The sequence below is a fragment of the Coffea eugenioides genome, chromosome 8, assembly GCF_003713205.1.
Source record: "Coffea eugenioides isolate CCC68of chromosome 8, Ceug_1.0, whole genome shotgun sequence".
NCBI classification, from domain to species: Eukaryota; Viridiplantae; Streptophyta; class Magnoliopsida; order Gentianales; family Rubiaceae; genus Coffea; species Coffea eugenioides.
In genome coordinates, this window is record NC_040042.1 from 43,271,419 (window position 1) to 43,296,736 (window position 25,318).

The window sequence follows — 25,318 nt, forward strand, 5'->3', positions numbered from 1 at the left end:
ATTTGGTTAATGAAATTAAAAGATTTAATTTGGACCCTAATGACTTATTTATCAGATTTCAGTCTTATAATAACACACAATGTCTTGGGTATAATAGTAATTTTGCATTATATGATGTCAGCAATTTGGTCCCAAGTTCTGCCAGGAGAGGTCAGTGTAATTGTGGAAACCTCAGGGGAGGTAAATGAAATTGTCAGAAACCTCAAGGGAGGTTTTGAGGTTTCTGAAATTATCGCCAAATTATACAAATAGTCATTAAACTTTTTGAATAGTAAAGTTTTGATAACTCAATTTTTAAGTGTATGTATTTACTTACTAAACTATCAAAAATATAATTTTTGAGCCATTCAATTTATTTCCACCTTGAAGCCTACCAGATCCTGTTATGTTTCATGATTCTTGCGACTTTTAGATTTGGCAGATTTAATAGTAAAGACAAATAAAATGGCCTAAAATTTGCAACTCTGATAATTTAATGGGTAAATATATACTCTCATAAGTTGAATAGTTAAAACTCTACTATTGAATGGTCTCCGAATAATTTGCTCTTCCATTCATCATTGATTCACCGCTTTCAAATTTCGTGCCTTTATGAAATGAATTCTGCAACCGAAGCAACCAATCAATTAAGTGACTAAGGCTGTCACATCAACTCCCTCACCTATCCGTAACCGAAACACCACACCCAACACCTACACCTAAACAGTAAAAAACCATTGGTCCCTATTGACACCTTCACCAATAAAATTCCACCACGTCATTCTATATTCCGCTCGGTCCAACCCCCGTCCGATTCCCCATCGATTTTTCAACCCCTCTCTCAGAATCGATCGCCATCATCCATTCTCTCTCTCTCTCTCTCTCTCTAAACATCTGAAGAAAAACACACACTCACACACACTCAGTTTGACACACAAACGAGCACTCACACAGAGAGAGACGCAGACCAACTTTATCATTTTTCTTCTTGCTATCAGAAAACATAATAAAGTTGAGGTGTAGCGGAGTGGACTTTTGAGTTGCTGCGACGTCGTTTTTTTTTGGGGGAAGGAGTTAGGGTTTTGGGTTGAGAGGGGTTGGGGTTTTAAGGAAAGGGGAAGACGCTACGAATTTGGGGGGATTGGTTATGAAGCAGAAGAGTTTTGGGGGTAGAGTTGATCGACGGTGAGGATTCGCCGGATGGAGGGAGGTAGCGTCTCTAGACTTACTACTTGTTCTGGTACTCTTCATTTCCTCCATGGTGTTATATCTGTGACACTGCTTTTATATTTTTTTTATTGCTTTATTTTATTTTTGTATTACTATTTGTACATTAGGGTTGATTTTTGGGGCTGGAATATGATAATTTGTATTAGGTTTTGCTCTAGCTGTCATTTAGTTGATGAACTTGGTACTTTAGTATTTAGGGTTTTGTTTAAATTAACGACAATTATAGGTCAAAGGTTGGTGTTTATTGGCTAAAGTTAGGATTTTTCCATTGCTTTTTTGTTTTATCCTTTTCGTTTTTTTGTTCTCAGTCACGGTGAATAGTGATGGAGGAAGATTTGATATTGTACTTTGTTCTCTTTGGTTGGAGGGCCAGGGGGGGGGGGTGGATGGAGCATTAGTCAAAGCAGCTATTATTTGGGTTAGTGTAGAGTGACTTGCAATGTTGTTGGGGCGAGCTAATGTTGCTCAATGACCTTTTACTTGTGTAATGTGGCAATAGGGTTGAATCTCAGGCACCCTTGATTTATGATGAAAATGGAAGGCAGTAAAATTTTAAAAAGCAGCATTTTTTATTGGATGGTGGTGAAGAGTGGAAGTGTAATTTCACCCAAAAAAAAGTGAATATTGTTTCTTTCTTTTTCTGATCCGCTGTGCTTCAGTAGGAAGAATTAATGTGGAAGTTGGGTGTTGCAGCAAGACTTTTTTTTTTCACTGCATTTGGCTTTTAGTTTAAAGAGGTCTTAAGATGCGAGACTTGTTGAATAGTATTCTAAACCTTGCCTCTTATCCTATCTAGTCTCTTTTATCCATGGGTGGGCACGAGTTGAAGAGTAGCTTAAGCAAATTAAAATTTTTGGGTCTTTTTTCTGGGAGTTGGTATTAAGGAAATGGTAGGCTTTGTTTACAGGACTGAGTCTTCATTGTTGACTTAATGGTTTTAGATAACTCTGGCAATTGGAATCTTGGGGTTCTTAATTGCTGATGACATTGGGTAATGATTCTGTAACAAGCTCCATTTCTTGATTTTTGCTGATGACATTAGCTCCATTTCTCTTTAAGGCAAAATCATGGTAAATATTTTTTTTATCCCATTTGTGTGATGAGGAAGAGTTTGATGAATGGAGGGAGTTGGGCTTACTGCTGACTTGCCAGTATTCTATGTATGGAATGCGGTGATTGCAGTGAATTGTTTTTTTGGTTGGGCATTGGGTTCAGGGTTTCTGAAAATTCTGGATTATTTAATGAGGCTCGATGTGAAGTTTGGCATTGATATGGTGATTTGGCTTGATATACTTTTTGCTTCGGTATCTCTTCCTCCCCGCTCTCTCAGAATGTTAATCATAAAAGCACCATGTGGAGGCCTATTAATTGTTTGTGTTTCAAGTTCAGTTTCTGTATGAAGGCATTAGAAGAGGATAGCAATCCTTCTCTTATTTCTTGAAAGAGTGCATCCTGTGTGATTGAGAACTTATCCCTAATAGTAGGCAGGAAAAAGGGAAATGTTGGTTGCATTTTGCATTTTAAAGAGTCTCTCTCCTTTTTTTTTAAATTTTATTAGAAACTATTTTGGAATTGCTTTTGTTTGATTTCATTGGCTTTATTGATTAGAATGTTTGGAAATCACTAGAAAATTTTAGGTGACCTAAAAGAGTGTCATTCAACCACATTTTCTTCTTCTGCAAACTGTATTTGTTTGAAAACAACTCAAATAGCTCAACATTTACATCTATGGAGGAACTTTATGAATGGAAGAATCAATATTCTTGACAAACAAATGAAAGTTTTATTTTGTTTGTCTAGACTTGCTTTTGTGCTATATGTTGCTGTTAGAGCCCATTAATGAGTGCTAGTAAGGTTGAAAAATACAGCGTAAATGGGTGCTATACTTTATGTCTGAACATAGGAATATGGTTTATAAATGAAAATTTCCCTGAACATGGTTAAACATATCCCTTTTTTGGGAACAACAGATTGCTGCAAGATGCAAAGAAAATTGAGTCTTGAATTGTATTGTGTAGGATTTCACTGACAGTCTGTTATATGTTTGCAACGAGTTTCATAGTTTCCTGCCTTCCTCTTTCTTCCTTTATATCTCCTTTTTTTGAGGTGTGGGTGGAAGGGACTTCAAGTTATTAGCATTGTTTTTTTTATTAGTCTTGTTTCCCTCATCTCTTGGATTGTAAAGTTTTCACTGTGCGTGCTGTGATTGGTCTTGGAAATAGCAAGGAACAAGGCAGTTGATCTTTGCTAGAAATGTCTGACCGGTTTTGGCTTTCTGGTTTCATCTTATTCATTGACTGGTTTATACCCTGTTGGTGCAGTTTTTTTTTTTTTTTTAAAAAAAAAAATTGTACAGTTTCTGTATGTTTGGGTGGCAGAGAACTTGCAGATTAATATTCATTTGGAGCTTGAGATTTTGTTCTATTAGGATTTGACAACCTTTAGGGTTTCCTGTGGTATTTATTTTGAGGCAAGTAATTTTATTAGCAGTAGATGAGAACTGAGAGTTCAGTTGGGATGGAGATTCTAATGTAGTTGCTTTGTTTATGTTGTGAATTTTCAAACTCCTGTCATAAATTGTTTTTGGAATTTAGTATTGCTTTTCCTCTGGGTTTACATTTCCTTAATTTTAATGTGGGCTTCACAGACTCTTGAAGTAAGAGATTAAGTTGTTCCTTGAAATTCTTCTGCGATGGTTATTCAAAGAACAGTTTTCTGTTTATTTAATAGGAATACATCTTTTGCTTTGACATTTGGATGGTATACAAAAGTGTATAAATTGCTTTCATAGCAATGCTCTTCTAGTCTTGGTGATGAGCCTGTAAAATGAAAAGGATTTTTTCTGCTCTTACTGATATCTTTTCTTCTTAGGGATATACCAATGGACAATGAAGACAATGTTTATCAAGGCCAGGGTTTTCAATTAGTTGGTGAAGAAAACTCCAAAGTCTCTCCTGTTCTACGTCCATATGCTCTTCCCAAGTTTGACTTTGATGAGGGGCATCTAAGATTTGACAGTTTGGTTGAGAACGAAGTTTTTCTTGGCATTCCAAGTCAGGAAGATAACCAGTGGATTGAGGACTTTTCTCGTGGAAGTAGTGGAATAGAGTTTAGTTCAAGTGCAGCTGATTCATGCCCCATACCAAGGCATAACAATGTCTGGTCTGAGGCAACTTCATCCGAATCTGTTGAAATGTTATTGAAGTCAGTTGGGCAGGAAGAAATGATCCCAGGGGAATCTACCATTAAGAAATCTGATGCTGGTGATGAATTTCCTAGCATACCCAATCAAATGGATGATAAAATAGATAAAATTGAAGATTCTAACTTGGAATTACCCCCAGCTGAGGTTGTAGGAAAATTTTCTGAATTGAGTGAGAACCCGGGGGTGGAGGATGCGTGTGGTAAATCTATCTCTCCGGTGAAAGAGGTTCACTTTCTAGCTCATGCATCTTCAGGTGCTACTAGTGAAAAAAGTAGTATAGGTGTGACAGACGAAAACTTAGGCATTGACATGAAGTCTTTAGATGAGAATCAAAGAGAAATATGCACTTCAGTCAATGAATCTTTAAATGAAAAAATGCAACAAGATCCTTCTATTTCTGAGGTTGAGGTTCAACATGCAGAATGCCTTGCAAAGGATGTTCCTGTGAGTGTTGAGAAGTTGAGTAATCAGAGTATGGCAAGTGATGTACATCTTGAAAGTGCTACTGGTTCAACGGATAATAGATCTGAGGACTGCAGCGTAAAAGATAATGTTTCTGTCATGGATGACCAAAAATTCAGTGAGATATCTGCAGAAACATGTGTTACTGGCCTCCGTTGTCCGCATCAGGTTGATTCAAATGTGGAAGCTGTAGAGAAATGTGCAGCTGAAGTGACTGCCAGTGACTTAGAGGAACCTTCCAGACTTCCGCCAGTAGGAAATTCTGATTTGCTGACGGATGAAGGATGCAATGAGGAGGTATGTTCTCTTCAACCCGCTCAGGCTGACAGCTTTTCAGAGGGCATGGAGATCAGACTACAATTTGAGAGTAGAAGCATGTTGGTTGAGAAGTCATTAGTGACCTGTCAAAGTAGTGATGGCATTGTTGACGAGTGTCCTGTTGGTGCTAGGGACACAAAGACTAATGTTATTTCTTCTGAGAAAGTATGTGATGTGCAGATTTCTCATGAAAATAGCAATTTGGTCAATAAAAATGATGATCATATTGGAAGCACTAGCCATACGGGTATAGGGTCCTCTGTCATTGAAATGGAGACACCTATGGTATCTGAAATGCAATTTGAATCTTCCAAACACAGTGAACAGGTCGTTAAACATGCAGATGATGTCACTGTTTTGGAACAGACATGTACTACTGTTGGAGAAGATTGTGGTGTCATAAGTGTGGATACTAAGCATGGAAATGACGCTGCTGGCGTCCACAATGAGGATTCTAGTGATGCAGCATATGTGGTGCCTCCAAGGCAAGCTGGTTCTGCGGATATTTCTGGAGAAGTTTTGTCCTCTATGCAGGTTGACGTTCACGATTATGTACAAGTTGTGTCAATCCAGGAAAAGGGTGGTGAAGAGATGACTTCTGATTCAGGTAAAATGGACCATGATTCTGTTGAGTCATTTGATGATGGGAAGGTGGTTGGATCATCACCTCTGGCTGAAACTGGGGAGAATGTTGAGACAGCTTCTAGAACAGAAATTGACGCTTCAGTCACTAAAGAAAAGGGTATTTCACCAAAAAAGTGGCTTTTGTGTCCATTTCTTGATTTCAACTCAATATTGTCCCTGATTTTTTCTCATCCTTTGCAGATTCAAAATGTGAGGTGGAAGGTGCAGACCAAATATCACCTGACACAGTTGTGGATGTTCCCTTGCTTAGTGTTGCTGCTAGTACTAAAGTTGCTGATCAGATTATGGAGCAGAAGAGTGATCAATTTGAAGGGAAAAGAGGGATGCAAATGGAAGCCCCAATAGATGCTGGTAGATCATTGTTGGGGGAGCCTGTGGAAGAGGCAACCCAGCAGCACCCTGATGCTGTAGCCAAGGCTGTTAGAACTGAGGATTTAGTTGTAGAAGCAGCGTCAGATGAAGCTAATGCCTCTGCCAGTCTGATACTGGCTGAGACATTTGCTGCAGCATCTAATGTCGAGCAAGTGGTTGCTGAAAGAGCTTCAGTGGAGCTGTTAGTTCATTGTCAGCCAAATGCAAAAGAGGGAGAAGGTGCTGACGTAGTAGAGAACCTAAACCCTGATGAACCACAGAAAGAAAAAAAGCGCGTAGCAGCATCTTCTGAAGTTCAAGGTTGATTTATTATCTCTCTTCTTTTTAAAATTTTTTTTTTTTACCACCCATTTTATGTAGTTTGTGAATGATGTGACTTCTAAACCCAGTGCTTTGGATCTCGAGCTCATTAAATTCTGGTTATGCCAAAAAGTGCTTTTGAGCTATGACGTAGAAACTGAATTTTGTAGTGGCCTCCATGGTTTTTCTCCCTAACACAATCTTTTGTATGAAGTTTGCAGATAGCATCTTACCCATACTAGATACGTTCTAGAAGGGCGAAAATTACTATCTTTGTTCTGCAGTTGATGAGTTGCTTTAAATTTTGAGTGCAAATGTTAATCAAAAAGTACCCCGGGTTGTTTATCACTCAGATCAAATATTATGGGTTTTTGTGTGTGTGTGTGGTTTGGAGAGATGCATTTTAATTGCAGGTGCTCGTCCAGTAGTCTTAGAAGTTGCTTTGTCTCAAATAATTGTGATCTTCTGCTATTGTGCGGATTATTGTTATTCTTCTTTTTAGGGTCATTTATCTGTTATTATCTTCCCTATCATCTGAATTTTTTTCCCTCTTGCAGGTGGAAGCATTTCTCCAGCAATTGAGAAACCTGATGATACTTCGGATGGTATTGGTGTCCCTGAACTTTCTGAATGTGAGATGAATAAGCAAGCAGGTGTCACTGGGGGCATGACTAAGAATTTCCCTCCCTCTGACTGCAAAGAAAGAAATGATGGTGATACTTCATCAAGTGACATAGCTTTACAAGTGAATGTTGCCTCCAAAGATGAGGGGAGCTTTGCCTTTGATGTCAGTCCCTTGGAACGTCTTCCAGAGGGAGGAACTAGCAAGGGTTGGCAGTCAGATCCGCATATTCAAGCTCACAAAAGATCCACAGTGTGTAACTGCATTATCCTAAATACTTGTTTAGATGTTATTGTCTTGCAAATTACATAATCTTTTGTTTCTTTTTCCTTGTCTTCCAAATATTGTTGAAGGTCGTAGATAAATTCCCTTCGACATCTGGGGGAAGCCAAGTAGATCCTATAGTAGTGCAGGAAATTTCTCATGGAAGTCAACAAACACCTGATAAGGGGGCACCACCCCATGCTGCCAAAGGCACCTCGGAGCGAAAAACGAGGCGCAGCTCTGCAAAATCAGGGAAAGAAAATGCTGGAAAGGGAAATCCTTTGAAGGAAACAGCCCCACTGAAGCATTCAGAGAGAGGGGACAGATTATCAGCACCCATTGGCTCAACAGGAAGTTGTCAACTTAAGCAATTAGAAGTGACAAGCGTGGAACGCAGTGGAGCAAAGCAAGGCGTGGTTCTTCCTGTTTCTGTATCAAGTTTACCAGATTTGAACACTTCAGCTCAAGTATCTTTATTCTTTCAGCAGCCTTTTACAGATCTACAGCAAGTGCAATTACGGGCGCAAATTTTTGTTTATGGGTCCTTGATGTGAGTCCTATACTGAAATCAAAGATACATACACAATATGGCATGTGAAGAAAGTGAATAGATTCTGGTCATTAGGCATAGTTATGTTTGTCCGCAAATAAGACCTGAGTCTGGTTTCTTTTCCTGATACCTTTCTCTTGCAGTTCCTGAACTTTTATACAAAAGTCTTATGTCATGTCTACCTGCTGGCATTTGATTTAACTATATTTTGAAATTGTGATGGTGCAGACAAGGAGTAGCACCTGATGAAGCTTGTATGGTTTCGGCATTTGGGATGTGTGGTTCGTATATTCTTCCTTCTATTTTGTTCGTACCTGTATGTATCTGTTAGCATCTGTGGTAACTAGCTTGAAGCTTTTCACTAACAGAAGGAGGGAGGAGCTTTTGGGAGCCTGCTTGGCGGGCATGTTTGGAAAGGCTGCATGGTCCAAAATTGCATCCAGGCAGCTCTGAGACCCCTGTACAATCACGTTCAGGTACTTCATGACTTTTTGAGGTTTTTTAAGGTTTTGTTGTTGCTGAAGCGTGTTCCAATTTGCTCCAATGTAGGTCCTAAAACTTCAGAGCAGGGAAATATACAGGGTTTGAGCCAAAACAAGGTTCTTTCAACACCTGCTGCTAGAGTGAGCAGCAAGAGTGGCCCTTCTCCTGTTGTTAATCCAATGATACCTCTTTCTTCACCTCTATGGAACATACCTACGCCCTCTTGTGATGCTCTGGCAACCAATAACATGGTTAGAGGTCCTGTTCTTGATTATCAGGCACTTTCTCCTTTGCATGCTTATCAGACACCGCCTATGCGTAACTTTGGTGGAAATACAACTTCTTGGGCATCGCAGCCCCCTTTCCCTGGTTCATGGGTTTCCTCTGCACAAAGTTCTGCTGTAGATGTCAGTGCTCGGTTTCCTCCAATACCCCTTACAGAAACAGTAAAATTAACACCCATCAAAGAGTCATCTGTTTCAGTTTCTTCCACTACAAAACTTGCTTCGCCTGATCCCACAGCTCATGATTTGAAAAAAGTCTCAGGTTCACATGGCCCGCATTCTACTGATCCAAAATCTAGAAAAAGAAAGAAGACTTCTGCTACTGAGGATATTGGCCAGAAATCAGTGCCCGTGACTCAGACAGGATCAGCTGTACCAGCATTCAATAATGATGCATCAAGAAAAGTTCATGCGGTGGAGGATCTTGGGCAGGGTGTTTTGGTTCCTCGACATCACACGGAGCTGGTACCTGCTCCTGCTGGTATTAATATCTCTACATCCGTTGCTAATACTACCCTGTCCAATTTTGTGCTTAAGAGCAGTTCAGATAAGCCTCTCACAACTGTGTCCTCTGTTTCCACCATTGATCACCCAAAAGGTGGGGAATCACTTCCTGAAAAGAGGCCCTTGAAACCAGAGGACATTGCAAAGGTGGAGGAGGCTAAACTGCAGGCAGAAGAGGCATCTGCACATGCTGCTATAGCAGTTTCTCACTGCCAGAATGTATGGTGTCAATTGGAGAAACACAATAATTGTGGCTTGACGGCTGATGTTGAGGCTAAGCTAACATCTGCAGCTGTTGCAATAGCAGCAGCTGCTTCTATTGCGAAGGCTGCAGCTGCTGCTGCTAAGATTGCATCAAATGTTGCTCTCCAAGCCAAACTGATGGCTGATGAGGCATTGATCTCCAGTGGGACTCAACATCCAACTCAAGTTAACTTACAATCTGTTCCTGGTTTTGTAAACAATGTGGGGAATGCAACTCCTGCATCAATTCTGAAGGTTGGGGACGGAAATAATGGTTCTAGTTCAATCATCTTTGCTGCAAGGGAAGCTGCTAGGAAGAAGATTGAGGCTGCTTCAGCCGCCTCAAGGCATGCTGAAAATTTGGATGCCATAGTAAAAGCTGCTGAATTGGCAGCAGAAGCTGTATCACAAGCAGGGAAAGTTGTTGCAATGGGTGATCCTTTGCCTATTAGTAAATTGGTTGAGGCTGGTCCAGAAAATTATTGGAAAGGTGCAAAATTACCTTCTGGGCAGGGTGCCAAGTCAAACATGGTTGGAAATAAGTCGAGCATCAACAGTGTTGAGGAAGTGGCTGATGTTGTTCTGGACCACTCAGTGAAGGAGGTACATACTAGAAACAATGGTGTTTCACCTTTCCCTAAAGAGACATCCAAGGAGAACCACAATAAGGGAGGTGAGGGCATTTCTGCTACTGACACTCGAGTTGAAAAGGATTTTAGAGGGCAAAAGAGTCGTAGAGCATCAGATTCAAGGAAGGCTACAGATGATGTTCATGAGGCGGTGATTGGATCAAGATCTATGGCAGATGAAAATATGATTGTTACCTTTAATGACAATGGCATAAAAGAGAGTAGCCTTGTTGAGGTATGTAGGTTTTAACGGTCTAGAATTTTGGATTTTTGCAATTTATTGCAGTTTAAGACTGGCATGTTCAATTTGCTGAATGCCTGCCTCTTTAAGTTTTCTTGATCCTTGTTTCATGGGCTATGATATTCTTCAAAACTGTACGCTATTTGTCTTAAAGGATATAAATAAACTATGATGTTTGTCTATAATGTTTAACATCTGAGATATGTTATTCAGTTAGCTGCCTTTTATTCAAGGTTTTCAAAGACAATGGGGATTTCACTGGAGCCTGGTTTTCTGCCAACGTATTGAGTTTGAAGGATGGAAAAGCCTTGGTTTGCTACACTGATTTGGAATCAGATGAAGGTAAGCTCCCTATGCAACATGTTTCAGTATGACATGCATCATATTTGAGACACATACCGTGGGACGTTAGGCAGAGTGCTAAGTTTTAGGAATGTTACCTCACTGTCACCTTAGTGTTAAATTCCAGGTTGACCGCTCAATTCGCATTTTAATATCATCTCGAGTCTATAATTTCTTATATCTCCTTGTGTCTGACAACCATTCAGGCTGACACGAGCAACCCTGTTACAGTATATCGGTTCCAACTGAAGCTATGCCTACCTATTTAGGCTAATATCAGAAAGCTTTCATTGAGTGAAATCTGTGGCATGTCTGAGTGGCTTCCTTTTTTCCTATAGCACAATGCAGAGTGCTTGTCTATTTGCCCAACCAGTTGAAGAGATGGAGGAAACTTATCTCAGAAAGTTGGACAATGTGGTCATGGAATAAATCTTGCAATTTAAATAAAAGCCTCAGACATACCACTGTGAAAGTTGATTGTTTTGTCACACAGACTAAAATCCTGGTGTGTTAGCCCCTTCCCCGAAGGGAAGAGGAAAGTATTGGAGGATAACATTGCATTGGTGTATAACTAGAAACACCTTACTTTCTCAAGAAACTTGTCATGCATACCTTGTTATCACAAAGTCCATGCATTAATTCTTTTAAAATTATAGGCAGACTCAACTATCCATTCTTGCCAAGCATCAGATTGTGGTGAGAATCTAAGAAGTCCTTTGTGTAATATTTTGGCTTCATAAAAGCTAGAGTCAGGTTATCATACAAGGCTCTGCATTTCGTATAATCGGTCTTTGACCTGCTAGGATTTTAGTTATGCACAGTGAGCATGGTTTATGGCATGGTGACATTTGGTTTGGGAAAACTGTTCTTGATAAAGTATATCTGTAGTATATTCAACTATTATAGAATATTTATTCTTAATTCTCGGTGTAGGGTCAGCAAAACTGAAGGAGTGGATACCACTTGAAGCAGAAGGGAGTAAACAGCCAAGAATACGGCTTGCCCATCCTATGACTAGCATAACATCTGAAGGGACAAGGAAGAGGCGGAGAGCAGCTGCAAGAGATTATACTTGGTCTGTTGATGACAGAGTTGATGCATGGATAGAAAATTGGTGAGATCCCCTACATCTCTCTGTGAATATTTTTGGAGCTTTAATATGTTTGCTAGTGGTTTATAGTAGAGTGAACAGTTTAAGTCCTTTTCCTTGTCCTAGGTTATTTAATAGGTTTTATTACCAATTGTCGTGATTACTTCCTATTTAGATGTTCTGGTGACAGTTTCCCTGCCTAATGTGCCCAATAAGTTCTGCATGTTGTGGTTGTGTTGGTAAATTTTCATGATTTGTCTTCTTGATGGTTGAGAATGTTAATGGCAAATCACAGGAGGTTTATCTACCAAAATGACAGAGAAATAAATAAATGGGTGTTTATATTTCAAGTTATTGCCTTCATAGACTCTTTGTTGCATTCAGAAAGGAGAATGTTTCACTGCAAGTGTTGTCATCTTGTTAGTAAATGTAACTTAGGTGCCTCAAATCATAGACCAAGGCAGAAAGATTTTTGGTGACAGGAAGAGGGAGGGAGCTATCTTCATGGGATGTGTTTTTCCTTCTTTTTCCCAACCTTCTTCCATTGTGTAATTTTTGTACGTCTTAACATGTCAGTTACGGTAGACTTCATTCTGAGCACTGTCAAACAATGAGAGTCGAGTGTGTGCGCATGTTTGTTCATGAATTTTTTTTTTGTGTTTTTGATATATGATTCATTTAGACAACCTAAGGAAGCTTTTAACCTGGAATTCATTAAAATATTGGATGACCTTTTATGGAAAAGATGCGGCAACTTGAATTTGCATCCAGAATTATTTAGCGGAAAATGCCAAACAATACAAAAGGAGAGGAAATTATGCTTCTTTTTAAGAGTCTATACATTATTAACATACATTTTCATTTTTCTGGTTTCCTTGAAATATAGTGTGAGCGTTATTTTGGTGATATCTTGTCTGTGGAACTTTGTCAATAGAGAGTTAAAAAGTCTTAGATTTGAACTGCTGTTAGATCTCTGTACTTGAGCTGTGATGTCATGTTGTTTGACACAGAGACTAACTATTTTGAACCTGCTTTCTCAATGTTTTTTAGCTGGCGTGAAGGAGTGATTATAGAAAAGAACAAAAAAGATGAGACTACATTGAGTGTTCACTTTCCAGGTATTTCTGGTTGCACACCCCAGAATTTTTGTGTTTCATAAAAAGATGATCTGGTTTTTCCAGAGATAAATTTTTTCATGTGTTTCCTCTGCAGCTCAAGGAAAAACGTCAGTTGTTAGAGCATGGCATCTCAGGCCAACCCTTGTATGGAAAGATGGGGAGTGGATTGAGTGGGCAAATTTCAAAGAGTCTTTGCAGGTTTAACACTATTTCTTGTTCATATTTATTTTTTCATGAATCTCCATTTCCCCAACTTATTGGTTGCTATTTGTTTGTTTACTTTATGAATTTTCAGGGTGATACACCACAGGAGAAGCGAATAAAGCTGGGAAGTCCTCCTGTTGAGGGCAAAGGGAAGAGCAAAATATCAAAGAATGTGGATTATGCTGAATCAGGGAAACCTGAGGATTCAAGGTTGCTGCCTTTATCTGCTAGTGATAAAGTATTCAACGTTGGTAGTACCAGGAATGAAAACAAGCCCGAGACTCTTAGAACAGTGAGGTCTGGTTTACAGAAGGAAGGTTCTAAAGTTATTTTTGGCGTTCCCAAGCCTGGGAAGAAAAGAAAATTTATGGAAGTTAGCAAGCACTATGTTTCTGATCGTAGCATAAAGAGCAATGCTTCAAATGACTCAGAGAAATTCACAAAGTACTTAATGCCTCAAGGACCAGGACCTCGTGGATGGAAGAGTAGTTCCAAAATTGATTCAAAGGAAAAGCAAACAGCTGAGTTTAATAAACTTAGGGGTCTTAAGTCTGGAAAACCTCCAGGTTTGTCTGCTAGAACATTACCTCAGAGAGAGAATTCTGTGGTATCTTTGGCTGCTTCAAAGGATGCAAGCTTAACAGATGATCTGGGAAAGAATTCAACCAGCAATGATGAGAATGATTCAGGTCAGCAGAATCTTATTGACTTTGTGTCCTCTTCAAATGTTGAAGAGACAGCCGAAGAACCTATATCGTCCTCTTCGCAAGTTCCTCCCCCAGAGTTTCCAAGGAGAGCAGCCACTCTGGGTACCAAATCTGAGCGGCTGAAGAAAGGAAAACCTCCGCCTGCTGGTGGGAAGTCAGCTAAGGTTGAGTTGAAGGACAAACCAATTCCTGAAGCTGTTGAACCCCGTAGATCAAATCGCAGGATTCAGCCAACATCAAGGGTAAGTACCAAGATGTAAACTGTTATATTTGCAGTTGGATCTACACAAAAGCAGATTTGCCTAACCAGTTTAACTTTAATCAAATTCCTTACTTTGCTTTAAATTTGTACTCAACATCAAGATTTGGTGCATATTCAGCCATCTGACCTTATTTGAGATAGTGATTAGTTAATGCAAAGAAAATGAAGAATGTGGGAAATTTGAATAGCAACATTGCTTTTATGATTTTGGTGTCATTGAATTTATACAACATAGATATTCTCTCTGCCTGCAGAAGGTCATATAAAGAAGGGCCTTGCTCTGATTGTCTGTTCATGAGAGCATTGTGCGCTGGCTTGTAGTAGTAAATAAATATTGGAATCAAATCAATTGGAACTGTAAACAGAATTGTAGCTTTGATATGATCTTGATAATTGGCTAATGTCTTCCTTTTTTCTGTTCCTGATACTCTATATAATGTTCCGTAACAAGTTTCCTTTGGCTTTTATACCAAGTTGTGATCTCATATTTTGCTTTGACTCAGAGTAGATCTCAATTTATCTTTTGGGGTTAAGAGGATCCCTAGTTATACTTGGTTTGATTATCTACAGCTATTAGAAGGATTGCAGAGTTCACTCATAGTCTCCAAGATTCCATCTGTTTCACATGACAAAAGTCAGAGAAGCCATAACAGGGCGGTATCTAAGAGGTAGTACTTGAATTCTAAGTAACATTCTTCTTCCTGGGCCTCCCCTTATTCCTCCCCACCAAAAGAATAGATAAAAGAATGCTATGGGATATGTTGCAGTATTTAACTTGTAATGGCTTGTATTATTTTGTGACAGGGAATAACATCTAGTCGAGAAGCTCTTTGAATGGAATTGGGTCTGAAGGATTTTAAATAACCAGCATATGCATTTAGCAATCAAGATACCCAGGATTTATTTTGTGAATATTTATCATAGAAGCAGATCTGGGTTGGAGGGTTCACAGTACCTGGTGTTGCGAAGATGTAAAATTTAGCTAGAATTGTTCATATTGATTTAGCTTACAGAATGTCTAGTTAACCAATAACCATGGTAGGCTTGTATATCAACTTATGTAGTTTTCTTGGAAATTTTTTGAATGATAAATTATACCATTTTGCAGGCTGCAGCCCTTTCTGTTGATTTTTCTGCCTGTAGGTTTCAGCATTCCTTTTGCTTTTTTCCATTGTCTTTGCCGAAATATTTGTTGGTTGTCAATTTACCTTATTAGAGCTCACGAAGCTCTTGTACCTAGGAGGGGGTTGAGGGTTGATTGACCTGAAATAATAGAGTTGATCTGTACTTTAGCACGTTGTCATCTATGACTACGTTTGTCTCGTCAAAGGAAGTGGAAGAGAACTCGAACTTTAGGTTAATCATCCGAACTTTTGGAGGGTGATATGTATTTACACATCATTTTGCACACCTTTAGAATGTTCTCTTTGGCTACATGGCGGGTACGTGTTGTAGGCAAAAATTTATAAAAGAGGTGTGCAAGAAACTTTTGGGTATGTAATAATTCCTCCGTTTTTTATCTTCCCTTTGCTGTTGGGAACTATTATCCAGTGGAGACCTATGGCAACTTTTTCATGTTTCCGTCGCCCATAGGTATGATATTGATGGGGAAGCACATAGGCGATCTTAGGAATAGTCTTGTCTGGTTTGGTCAACACTCTCTCTGGTGAATGTTGTTAATGTTTTGGGTAGCTCTAATGCTTGTACTTCTATTGCAAAATCCATGTTTATCTGTTAAACTAGCAATAAAACTTGCGTTTGAATTGTGAGAAGTATTTTAATGCATAATCTACCTCAACTGTGGAGATTAAATTAGATCAAAATTCATTTCAATCGCAAAATTTGCAATAAACACGGTGTTTGGATTGGTGGACTCGCAACCCGTATTAAATCCCCTTCTTTTTGGGCTGGTCTTGAAGATCAGATGAATAAAGAAAAAGGGTGTTCTCAAAATGGTCGATGGAGGTTAAGAAGGTATATCTTTTATGGATTGGATAATTTTTAGTAACCTCCCTAAGGTTTCTTACAATATGATTCAACTTTCTTGAGGGTTTTAAAGTTTCACTTACTTTTCCTATTAATTTCACAAGATCAAATATCCCTATCAACGGTCACAAATTGACAGCGTTACCCTTGCATTCTCAACAACCATTTAACCAAAAGGCCAAAACAAAGGGCGAATTTTTAAACCAAAAAATGTAGATGAAAAAAAAAACCAAATTGCTATCTAATATGGGAGGAGGGTTGGGTTGAATAGTAAGGTGAGAGGAATTATACGTAGGAGGTTTTAGATTTAAATCCTCGTGATGTAATTTAAATTGTACTGAAAGTTTAAACAATTTCTTCATGTGTAATTTGTAATATAAATTCTACTTATAGAAAAAAAAACTAATAAAAACATGATCTAATGACCAAAATATATATCTAGGAATATCTTGTATTTTTTTGGGTTAAAATATCATTTGTTGTATTAGATGATACTTAGTTGCATATGCAAAAATTATTCATTATTGCATCTATAACCATTCATATTTTCATCTTTTAACTTTTCAACCTTATTTTATATTCTTGTAATTGTTACAAGTTTCATAAGTCCGACAACACAAGGGTAGTATTGGAACAAAAATTTTATCTCTCTTGCATTTCCTTCATATGGGCTAAAATGTTACAAAAAATGTCAATCTAACAAAGGTGAGTGAAATTTTAAAATCTTAAGAAGTGCTGAATGATATCATGAGAAACGTTGACAGGTTTCTGAAATTATTCCTTTATGTACATCGTCATTTCTAGCAGTACCAACTTACGAAGTGATATTGTGAGAAATGTCAGGGAGGTTTCTGAAATTATTCCTTTAATCTTTCTTCCACTACCAACTTACGTTTTACAACCGAATCAAACGGACCAAGCAGGATCCTGAAAAGGCCTATTTCCAAAGACCACAAAACTTCCTTCACGTGTAAGCTAACAATTGAAGCCATTGCTGGCTAAAGTCTCGCCACCAAGTAAAATAGCTTCATTCCTCTCCTACAAACTACGGTGCTTAACATTAATATGAACAATTGCAACACGATTGAAGATACAGTCTAGCTATACATGCACCCACATCACCTGGTAATCCACATGTTACTCAAGGGGTTCTAAGTGCCAAATCTGAGCTGCAGCTGGAGCCCAAAACCTTGCAGCAACTCTGACCCAGAGACATTTTTAGTCAGACAGAAAGTCCTCATGGTCACTCTCTTCTGCTAGGGATCCTGGCCCTTCTCCTATTCTGGCTTTCATTAACTCCTGAGACTTACCCTCACCTTGCCTGATAGTTTGATACCTAGATTTTGCATCAGAAGCAATGGAATTATCCTCTAAAGACCAATCTCCATCCTCATCCTTTACAACATCAGAGTGGTTGAATGGTTTCTGGCAAATGCAAGAGGCTGGATATTCGTGGAACTCCCCCCGTCCTGGTTTCATCTCATCGGGTTCTCCCATGAATCCTCTTTGGCATGATTTCACCTTTTTGGCAAATGTATCCCACTCCATTTTATCTCGTGCCTTGAATAAGGCACTAAGCCTTTTGGCATTTGGCCTGATAGTCCTCTTATGCCCCATATACCTCCTTTGACATGAAAATAAAGAATAACTTTGTTAAACTAACATTATAAGACAACATTTTGAGATAAATATCAAATTCTCTTGTTCTTCTTGGGTTGTTTGCACTTATTCATTTAAATGCATTTTAATTACGCTCAAAAGGATCTTGCTAAGCTTTCTTTCTTGGTTTAGCACAATGCAGAATAACAAATCAGATCATACCTAGGCAAACATTATACAACAGTTTTAGGCCTTCAGAAAAGCTGAAATTTCATGCATAATGCTAAAACTTTTGTTGCTTGACACAGTAGCTCCTAGATGTTGGTTTTACTTCAGAAGCTTAATCCTATTTCTTGACAATAGCCATGCTTAGAACATCATCTTCATCTTCTCTCATTCTCTGCACTAACAACTGTCCTTAGCTAAGGGAAGTCCAATGTGTCAGGTCTTGGTACTTCACCAACATTTGAACAGATAATGCTGAATATGAAATCACAGAAAAGCATTACTACAACTAATAGACAATATCTCACCTTCGACCAGCTAAGATCTTTGCCATGTTTCCATTGTTGTTAGTGACAAATACATCACTTTCGTCACAAACAATGTAGTCTATGGCAGCAAGACGAGAAGAAAAGGGAAGAAAAGGTTTCAACTCTTCACCAGCAAGCATCTCCTTGGTGAAGAAGTTTGGAAAGAGCTCTCTCAGGGGTCGCAAGGTTTCTTCTCCACCATATATTTCACCAGATGCGACATACAGGTAGGAGTCATTCCGGAACCCAAGTGCACGGAGCATTAAACCAACTTCGTGGGGGGTAAGTGGGCATTTCCCTCGGGTGCGCTCCTCATCAGGGCTGAGCTCCTTTGGCAAGCACAAAAAATGTAACAAATTACAAGACTCTTCTTGTCAAAATTACAACAGAAAAGAGAAATGTCGTATAGCTTCATGAACCAGGCAAAATATCAAAACTGGTTCATTACATGATTAACCCACTTAACTCAATGGCACCTGGAGTTGGCCATTGCCAAGAAACCTATGTTTTGCCTTTATTCACACGCTCATTGTTACGAAGACCTATTACTGTAACAAATTATCGCCTCTAAATATTCCTACTTTTAGACATGTTGTAGATTCAATCTGTTAAATAACAAACTTTGCTAATTAAGTGGCTAATTTAATACAAGATAAGCCCAAAAAAAAGGAGAAGAAGAATATCATTTGAAAGCATGATCTCACAGGTAATGTCTCCCATCGCTTCCTTATCTCCCCCAGTTCGTATCGTTCTTTATCTCCTCCACCATAGTAACATCCAGAAAAGGCTAGCATATCAGGCTCAAACCTGCCAAACACAAAGTCAAAAAGAGCAAATCAGAAATGCAAGTGATGAAATTTTATGAAAATTAAATACTTTTGTCGTTGTGGGTCTACTGGTAAATAGTCCACATTTAAGAAATGAAACAAGACTGTTAGAAAATTTAGGGGCAGACAAATGCAGAAACGTGATCCAAATTATCATTTCTTGTCTACCTGGTATCACATCATTCTGACAAAAGTGCCATTTTCTTCAAGAAATGTCCCCAAGCCACTTACCTCTTCTAGGGCTGATAAAAAGTAAAATATTGCTTGTGTAGCAAAATGAATCTCAAATCTACCAAATTAGAGATATCCCTTTCAAAGAGGCGTCCAAAATCAATACAGTTTCAAAAATAATAACCAAGTTTTACCAAACAAACAAATAGGTGACAAGTCTTCATAGAACTTTTTAATATTAAGTAGAAGTTTAAGCAATTCATCAATATCTTAGAAGCAAAAAGCTTAATTAAATATAAAAACTTTTTGTTGCATCTACATTTCAATGTTATGCATCTCTGAATCTCTTGTTCCTACAATGACATATTCCTATATTGCCGGTCTAGCTATAATGGCTGGAATTACAACCTTCAAATAGCAGGTGGAACATTTTATTCTTGCAACAGTAAGAGTGACAAACCTCAAGTGAACTGCAATAAAACGTTTGGTCATCTTCCGCATTCGCATCACTAGTTTCTGCCCCAAATTCCTTATGGGTTTAGTAAATCTTAGAGCATGATAATTTACCCGGCAACGTAGTTTCTGTAGCTCTTCATCAAGGTCATTAGCAAGCCTATAATCAAACTTCGTCAACTGAACAACCTGCATGAAATTTAGCTTGTTTGTTAATACAAAAGTTAATGTACACATCCTTTCTTTCTTAACTTAGGAAAGTAAGGTTAATCTATTAGCATCCAAGCTTTCCAGAGATTTTCAGGTAACTATGGTGATTAACAGTCTAAGTTCAATATTTGCTTTCTCTAGAAAATCACTGACAGGATTGTTTGGGAACTAAATGAGTAGAAATTGAAGTAAAATCGTAACGCTCAAGCTTTTCAGCTTGCACTTTAATACATCTGATGGTCAAACACGATAAATGAACATTTTTAATCAGGTAGACTATATCAAAAAAAAATTCCACCCCTGCCACCAGTGCCACTATCTCCTCCATGAACCTAACCCATCATTCTACTTCAACACCTTCTCTTTATTAAGGCAAGTCACTGTGTCTTCACCACACGCCATTGCAAAGACACTGACTCATCCACCTACTAAGCAAGGGTTAATAAGTGATAAAATTGAGTCTATAGTTAGCATGAGTACATTCAAATTCCTATCCCAATCCAAATGTGCCTCAAACGTGACAAATCCTGCCCCTGTTCAGTTCATTTCGACCTAAAACTTCAACAGAAGCTTTGTGGTAATTAGAATTTGGATAGATATATAGCTCGTAATCTTGAAACTTCTAAATTAAATATAGTGTGGGCAGTAAGAAGAGTAATTCAAGAAAACAGCTCGGTGAAAGCCTGTAAACAGATCAAGCTCTCTTCAGAGTTAAAAGATACTGGAAGATAATTGGTTTGCATACTTACACGTCGCCTCAAGAGAATAGGCAGTACTTGGTCAAGATAATATTCAGGTTCTGACTTTCTTGGTACACGCATTGTATATGGGGGTTTCTCCATTGATCTCATTACCTTTTCTGGAACTCTTTTAACAATAGTTATGTCCTTCCCAAGGTAAGAGATGAACCAGTCAACATCGAAAATGTTTAAGAAGTCACTGCATGTTAAGTCAATTCACAAATAAACACATTACCACAAGCATACTCACATGACTAATATCAATGCAATTCAAACACGTGGAAATCCCCTATAGGACTAGACTACATATCCTCCTGCTATGGTATTTAATTGAAATCTCAGCCTACCTATCATCCTTCCAGAAAGATTGATGATCCAATTCTGGTAACACTAAAGTAGCATTAAGAATCCGTGCAACAACTACAGCATCAGTTATCTGAAGAGCAGAAATGGATTCTTGACTTTAGGATATTGAGATACAGAAACAAAGTTGAAGAATTCAGAAATCCTAATAAATGAGCCTTTAAACCAGACGAGTAGACAACAATGAGAAACACACTTACGCCAGTTCTTTGTTGGTTGAGCCCTCCACTAGTTGCTATAAGTAGATAGCCGTTTGAAGATCGCTCACGAATGGCAGCTACAGTTCAATACAGAATTAGGGCCTGAATTATAGTTCAAATCGAAAGAAAAATGTACAACAGCAAACCGCTCACAGAACATATCTAGAAAAGCATCCATGGAAGACTACAAAGCAAAGAAAGAGTTTATCCATATACGGCACGGGAGATGCGTCTACCCAGGAAGCAATTAAGATCACTCAATGCATCAAATTCAATTTCCTTTTAATCCAAATTAAAAAGGAGGGAAAAGAAGTAAACAAAGACAGGATAATTACATTTTTTTGCTTGGGTAAAAGATAAAGAAACAGCACTTTGACTCAGAGCACCATCTCTTTAGACCATTTTGGTCAGCGGACTAGTATGACGACACAAGTAGGTGTACTAACAACATAGACAAATATTTGAAGAAAAGGAGATGCAAATATTATTCATGCCATGACATTGGAAGCGAGTACAGGCAAGGGTTAATCAGCTTACGGCCAAAATGGCGTCCTCTTTCACTGCATCCATAGTAGAACTTTGAGAACTTCGATTTCCAAATATCAATTGCTGTACGGCCATTGCCATTCTACATTATATACAAGTTCATAGAGGAGCATCAGTAGTATTTCATTAAAAAGAGATTCCACTGATAAGACAAGCATAAAAGTTACAATATCACAAGACAAGGACCTATAAAAGTAATTCCTCAATTAAGAGAGCAGAAAAATGGCTTCTCTCCGGGTGTACAGCTGCTTTTATAACATAAAATTTACAATAACCTTTTACTGGGAATGGGGGGGGAAGGGAGGGATGGGTTGGGTGGTACCGGGGGAGGGAGTGTAAGTGAGAGGTCTTGGGTTCAAGATCTCCCACTTACACTATTAAAAAATTAATAAAAATAAATTAAAAAAAAAAACTTTTGCTGGGAGCATAGCACATAAATCAGTCATTTTAGCAGGTAAGGCTCTGTCTAAATTGAATAATATAAGCTCATTAAAATGCAAAACTTCCCAATTACTGTTCACATAACTATTTTGTCCTATCCTCTTCCAGATGAATAAGTAGCATCTAATCTGGAAGGCATGCAAGCATCTTTTCTCAAAACCGATAAGGGACAAACACATTAAGCACTTCTGCTCATTAGTCAAACAAATCAAACAATAAAGATCACGTACTCATATAGAATGGCAAGCAGCACATCAACTCCAGCATGCAGGGGGAAAATACATCAGTTGACAGTTTCACATAGCAGATGAAGCTCTCAAAAAATTCACATATTTAATATTCTATTAGTCGAACATTAGATGATATTTTACAGCAAGCATCCGTCCAACTCTTTTTACTAAGAATGAAATATATTAATTTTCTTAAACAGAAACAAAAATAACTGCTCCAACGATACACACCATCGCATACAGCTAAGAATCCAAAGTAAATCTAGTACTTTTATGTTTTGGGGCAAGATTATAAAAGAAATTTAAACAAATATAATCTTGCTCATAACAATACTCGTGGTCTAAAATGGTGCATTCTCATGCAAGTACATTTACTTGAAACTGTGAAAAATCTTTCACCCCACAATACCTGAAAAGCAGAAATTAAAAACCGAAGCTGACACTTCTCGGTTTTTGAAGGGAGAAAAGAGGTGAAAGACAGGTAAAAGAAAGAATCTTGCTCATAGTCCCCCTACAGTATAAGATAAAAATGAAAACTTTGAAACATTGCATTTATATTCAACCCCATTATGCTCGTAAGCTCCGATTCTCTCCCGATCAAAAACAACAAACTAAATCCAGTGACCAATAAAATCTTAACTTTCACTCAAAAGCTCAAGAATCAGACCGAACCCCCCCCCCCCCCCAAAAAAAAGGAAAAAAACCGCTCTTAAAGTGAAAACAGCGACGCACTGAGCAACAATATTTTGACTTTCACTTGAAAAACAAATAAAGAGAGAAATTTAACAGCCTAGAAAAAAAAATGGGAACAAAAACAAATAAAAATGTAAAAAATGTAAATCATAATGACAGTCGATTACCAGCTCCTTATGATAGGGAAATCGCTTGCCAAAACGCTGAGAGTACCATTCAAGATCAGAAGCCAAGTGTCCAGTGAAGAGTGAAATCAACCCAACAGCAAATAGCATTACCCCACAAACCTTCACAGACCATGAGATCTTCGGCCGCCTTGCTGATGCCGCCGTAGATGCATTTGATGGCCAGAACCACAATCTCCAATTCTGCTGCTGGTCCTGTACCTTTAATTTCTCCTTATCATTAACATTATTACTACTATTACAAAAAATTCCAAAACTATTGACTACTACTCCGCCACTATACTTCCAAGCCTTGTTGGCCACACCCATGATGATGGCTTACTCTTCTTCTTTTGCTTGTAGAACTACATTCAAATTCAGCTTCAGGAACCAGTGAAACTTTTCCGGCTTTTTTACTCATTACTAGTAAATTAATTTATGACATCAACCACATGTACCCCTTGGCAGAAAAATGCAGAATCCGCTGTTTGTTTTCAATTAAATGCCATATGTCCCAAAACCCTAATTCTTTTATGGCTTTTTATTGGGATTTGTTTAATGGGATTTTACTGGTGAGCGTTTGAAAATGTGGGTCAGTGTTGCTTTTCAGAGTTTCTCTTTTAGGAGGGTGATAGTAAAGAAGAAGAGGCCAAGAGGGGAGCCCTCAGCGCGTGTTTCAAACGGTGTTTTAGTGTGTGTTTTGGGGTGTGGAAATGGGGCGCTGTAGAAGGGGAAAAGCCCGAAAAGGTGAAATTTTGAGGAGAAAGAATGGAATAAGGGGGTGAAATGGTGGGGCTCGATCAGTGCTGAGACACGAATCTAAAGATTTTTAGTTTTATTATTTTTGAGACTGTGAAAGGAGACGGTGAAGAGGATGATGCAACGGAAAGGTTGGGACGTGCTTATCAGGGATTAAGAATAAGCGAAGTTTCTAAATGTTATTTAAATTAAATTAATTAATACCATCTATATAAGGGTAGGTATAATGATGGCAGATTAAATATTTTTAGACAAAATAATTTTTGTTGCGTAGCCTTTTGTAATTTGCTGTATGAGTTACTAATGATTGGGTGGGTGTGTCAAAAGTATGATGTGGAGAGATTATATTTGGATTTAAGTTTTTCAAGCGTGGAGAGATATCATTTCTATTAAGTTTTAAATTCGAAAGTCTTTTGGATAATCGAAATTGATAAGATGAGGGAGTTACAAAATTTTGATTTAGATTACTATTTTTTGAAATGTTTATAGATAAATGTACTGAAAAAGTCGATCTAAACAAGGCTCAGATTACAACGGATTTTGATAGTAATTTCCTTAGCTGATTCCTTCACTGAACCTTTTTCTTGTAGCTCAAATAATTGAGAGTTTCCAATTCTTTTTATAATCTTTTGGAAGTGGGTAGGAAAATAGCATTTGAACATCATAATGAATAAAATGCATTTGAGAAAGAATTGATTACATATAACGTGAATCTCCAACAGTAAATCCTAAAAGGACACTTCAACATTTATTGTACCATGACAATATATTTTGATATAGGAAAATGGTCCTCATTTCTTTATTTACCATACTTTGTTGTGTCCTACCACACCCTACTTTGTTGTCATTGGTAGGGGTGTGCAAAATCGAAAAATTTCGATTTATCGACCGAATTCGAATTGAATTCGAACGGTAATTCGGTAATTTGGAATGAAAATCGGAATATCTGATTTCGAATTGGTCGAATTCGGTAATGATATTTTTCAAATCGGAATTCGGGATTCCTATTTCGATTTCAAATCTGTTTTTCATATATATATATATATATTTAATATATATAATATAACATTTATATTATAATAATAATTTTTATATTCATGAATTAGGTGAAATCGAAATTCCTATTTCGATTTCAATTTCGTTTTCACACATATATATAATTTTTATATATATATGTAATATAATATTTATATAATAATAATAATAATTTTTATATTCATGAATTCGGTGAAATCGGAATTTACTGAATTCCAAATTGAATTCGGAATTGGTGAATTCGAAATCGAAATCAGTCGAAAATTCTGATACCAAAATTTTGAAAAATTTCGATTTCAAAGTTCCGAATTATC

The 25,318-nt window shown here is 37.9% G+C and overlaps 2 protein-coding genes across 4 annotated transcripts; one reads left to right on the plus strand and one right to left on the minus strand.

The window, feature by feature from the left end:
* Positions 1 to 864: 864 nt before the first annotated feature.
* On the plus strand, positions 865 to 15,184 carry LOC113779565. 3 transcript variants are annotated; one of them, XM_027325176.1, is made up of 16 exons: positions 865 to 1,219; positions 4,081 to 5,936; positions 6,020 to 6,511; positions 7,069 to 7,385; positions 7,487 to 7,947; positions 8,176 to 8,228; positions 8,316 to 8,423; positions 8,497 to 9,195; positions 9,313 to 10,325; positions 10,565 to 10,673; positions 11,607 to 11,787; positions 12,814 to 12,881; positions 12,976 to 13,079; positions 13,177 to 14,034; positions 14,625 to 14,722; positions 14,859 to 15,184. In XM_027325176.1, the coding sequence occupies exons 2-16, from the start codon at positions 4,091 to 4,093 to the stop codon at positions 14,863 to 14,865; spliced, it is 6,414 nt and encodes a 2,137-aa protein (XP_027180977.1). In that variant the 5' UTR covers positions 865 to 1,219; positions 4,081 to 4,090; the 3' UTR covers positions 14,866 to 15,184. The 3 variants fall into 3 exon arrangements, with proteins under 3 accessions (XP_027180977.1, XP_027180975.1, XP_027180976.1); XM_027325174.1 differs by having other exon boundaries at positions 8,497 to 10,325; XM_027325175.1 differs by having other exon boundaries at positions 865 to 1,189; positions 8,497 to 10,325.
* Positions 15,185 to 16,888: 1,704 nt separating this feature from the next.
* Positions 16,889 to 23,902, minus strand: LOC113779566 (O-fucosyltransferase 29). The gene is made up of 9 exons (XM_027325177.1): positions 23,214 to 23,902; positions 21,674 to 21,764; positions 21,137 to 21,213; positions 20,921 to 21,009; positions 20,583 to 20,772; positions 19,631 to 19,812; positions 18,877 to 18,979; positions 18,173 to 18,501; positions 16,889 to 17,664 (listed from the first exon to the last, which is right to left on the minus strand). The coding sequence occupies exons 1-9, from the start codon at positions 23,538 to 23,540 to the stop codon at positions 17,259 to 17,261; spliced, it is 1,794 nt and encodes a 597-aa protein (XP_027180978.1). The 5' UTR covers positions 23,541 to 23,902; the 3' UTR covers positions 16,889 to 17,258.
* Between the last annotated feature and the right edge of the window lie 1,416 nt (positions 23,903 to 25,318).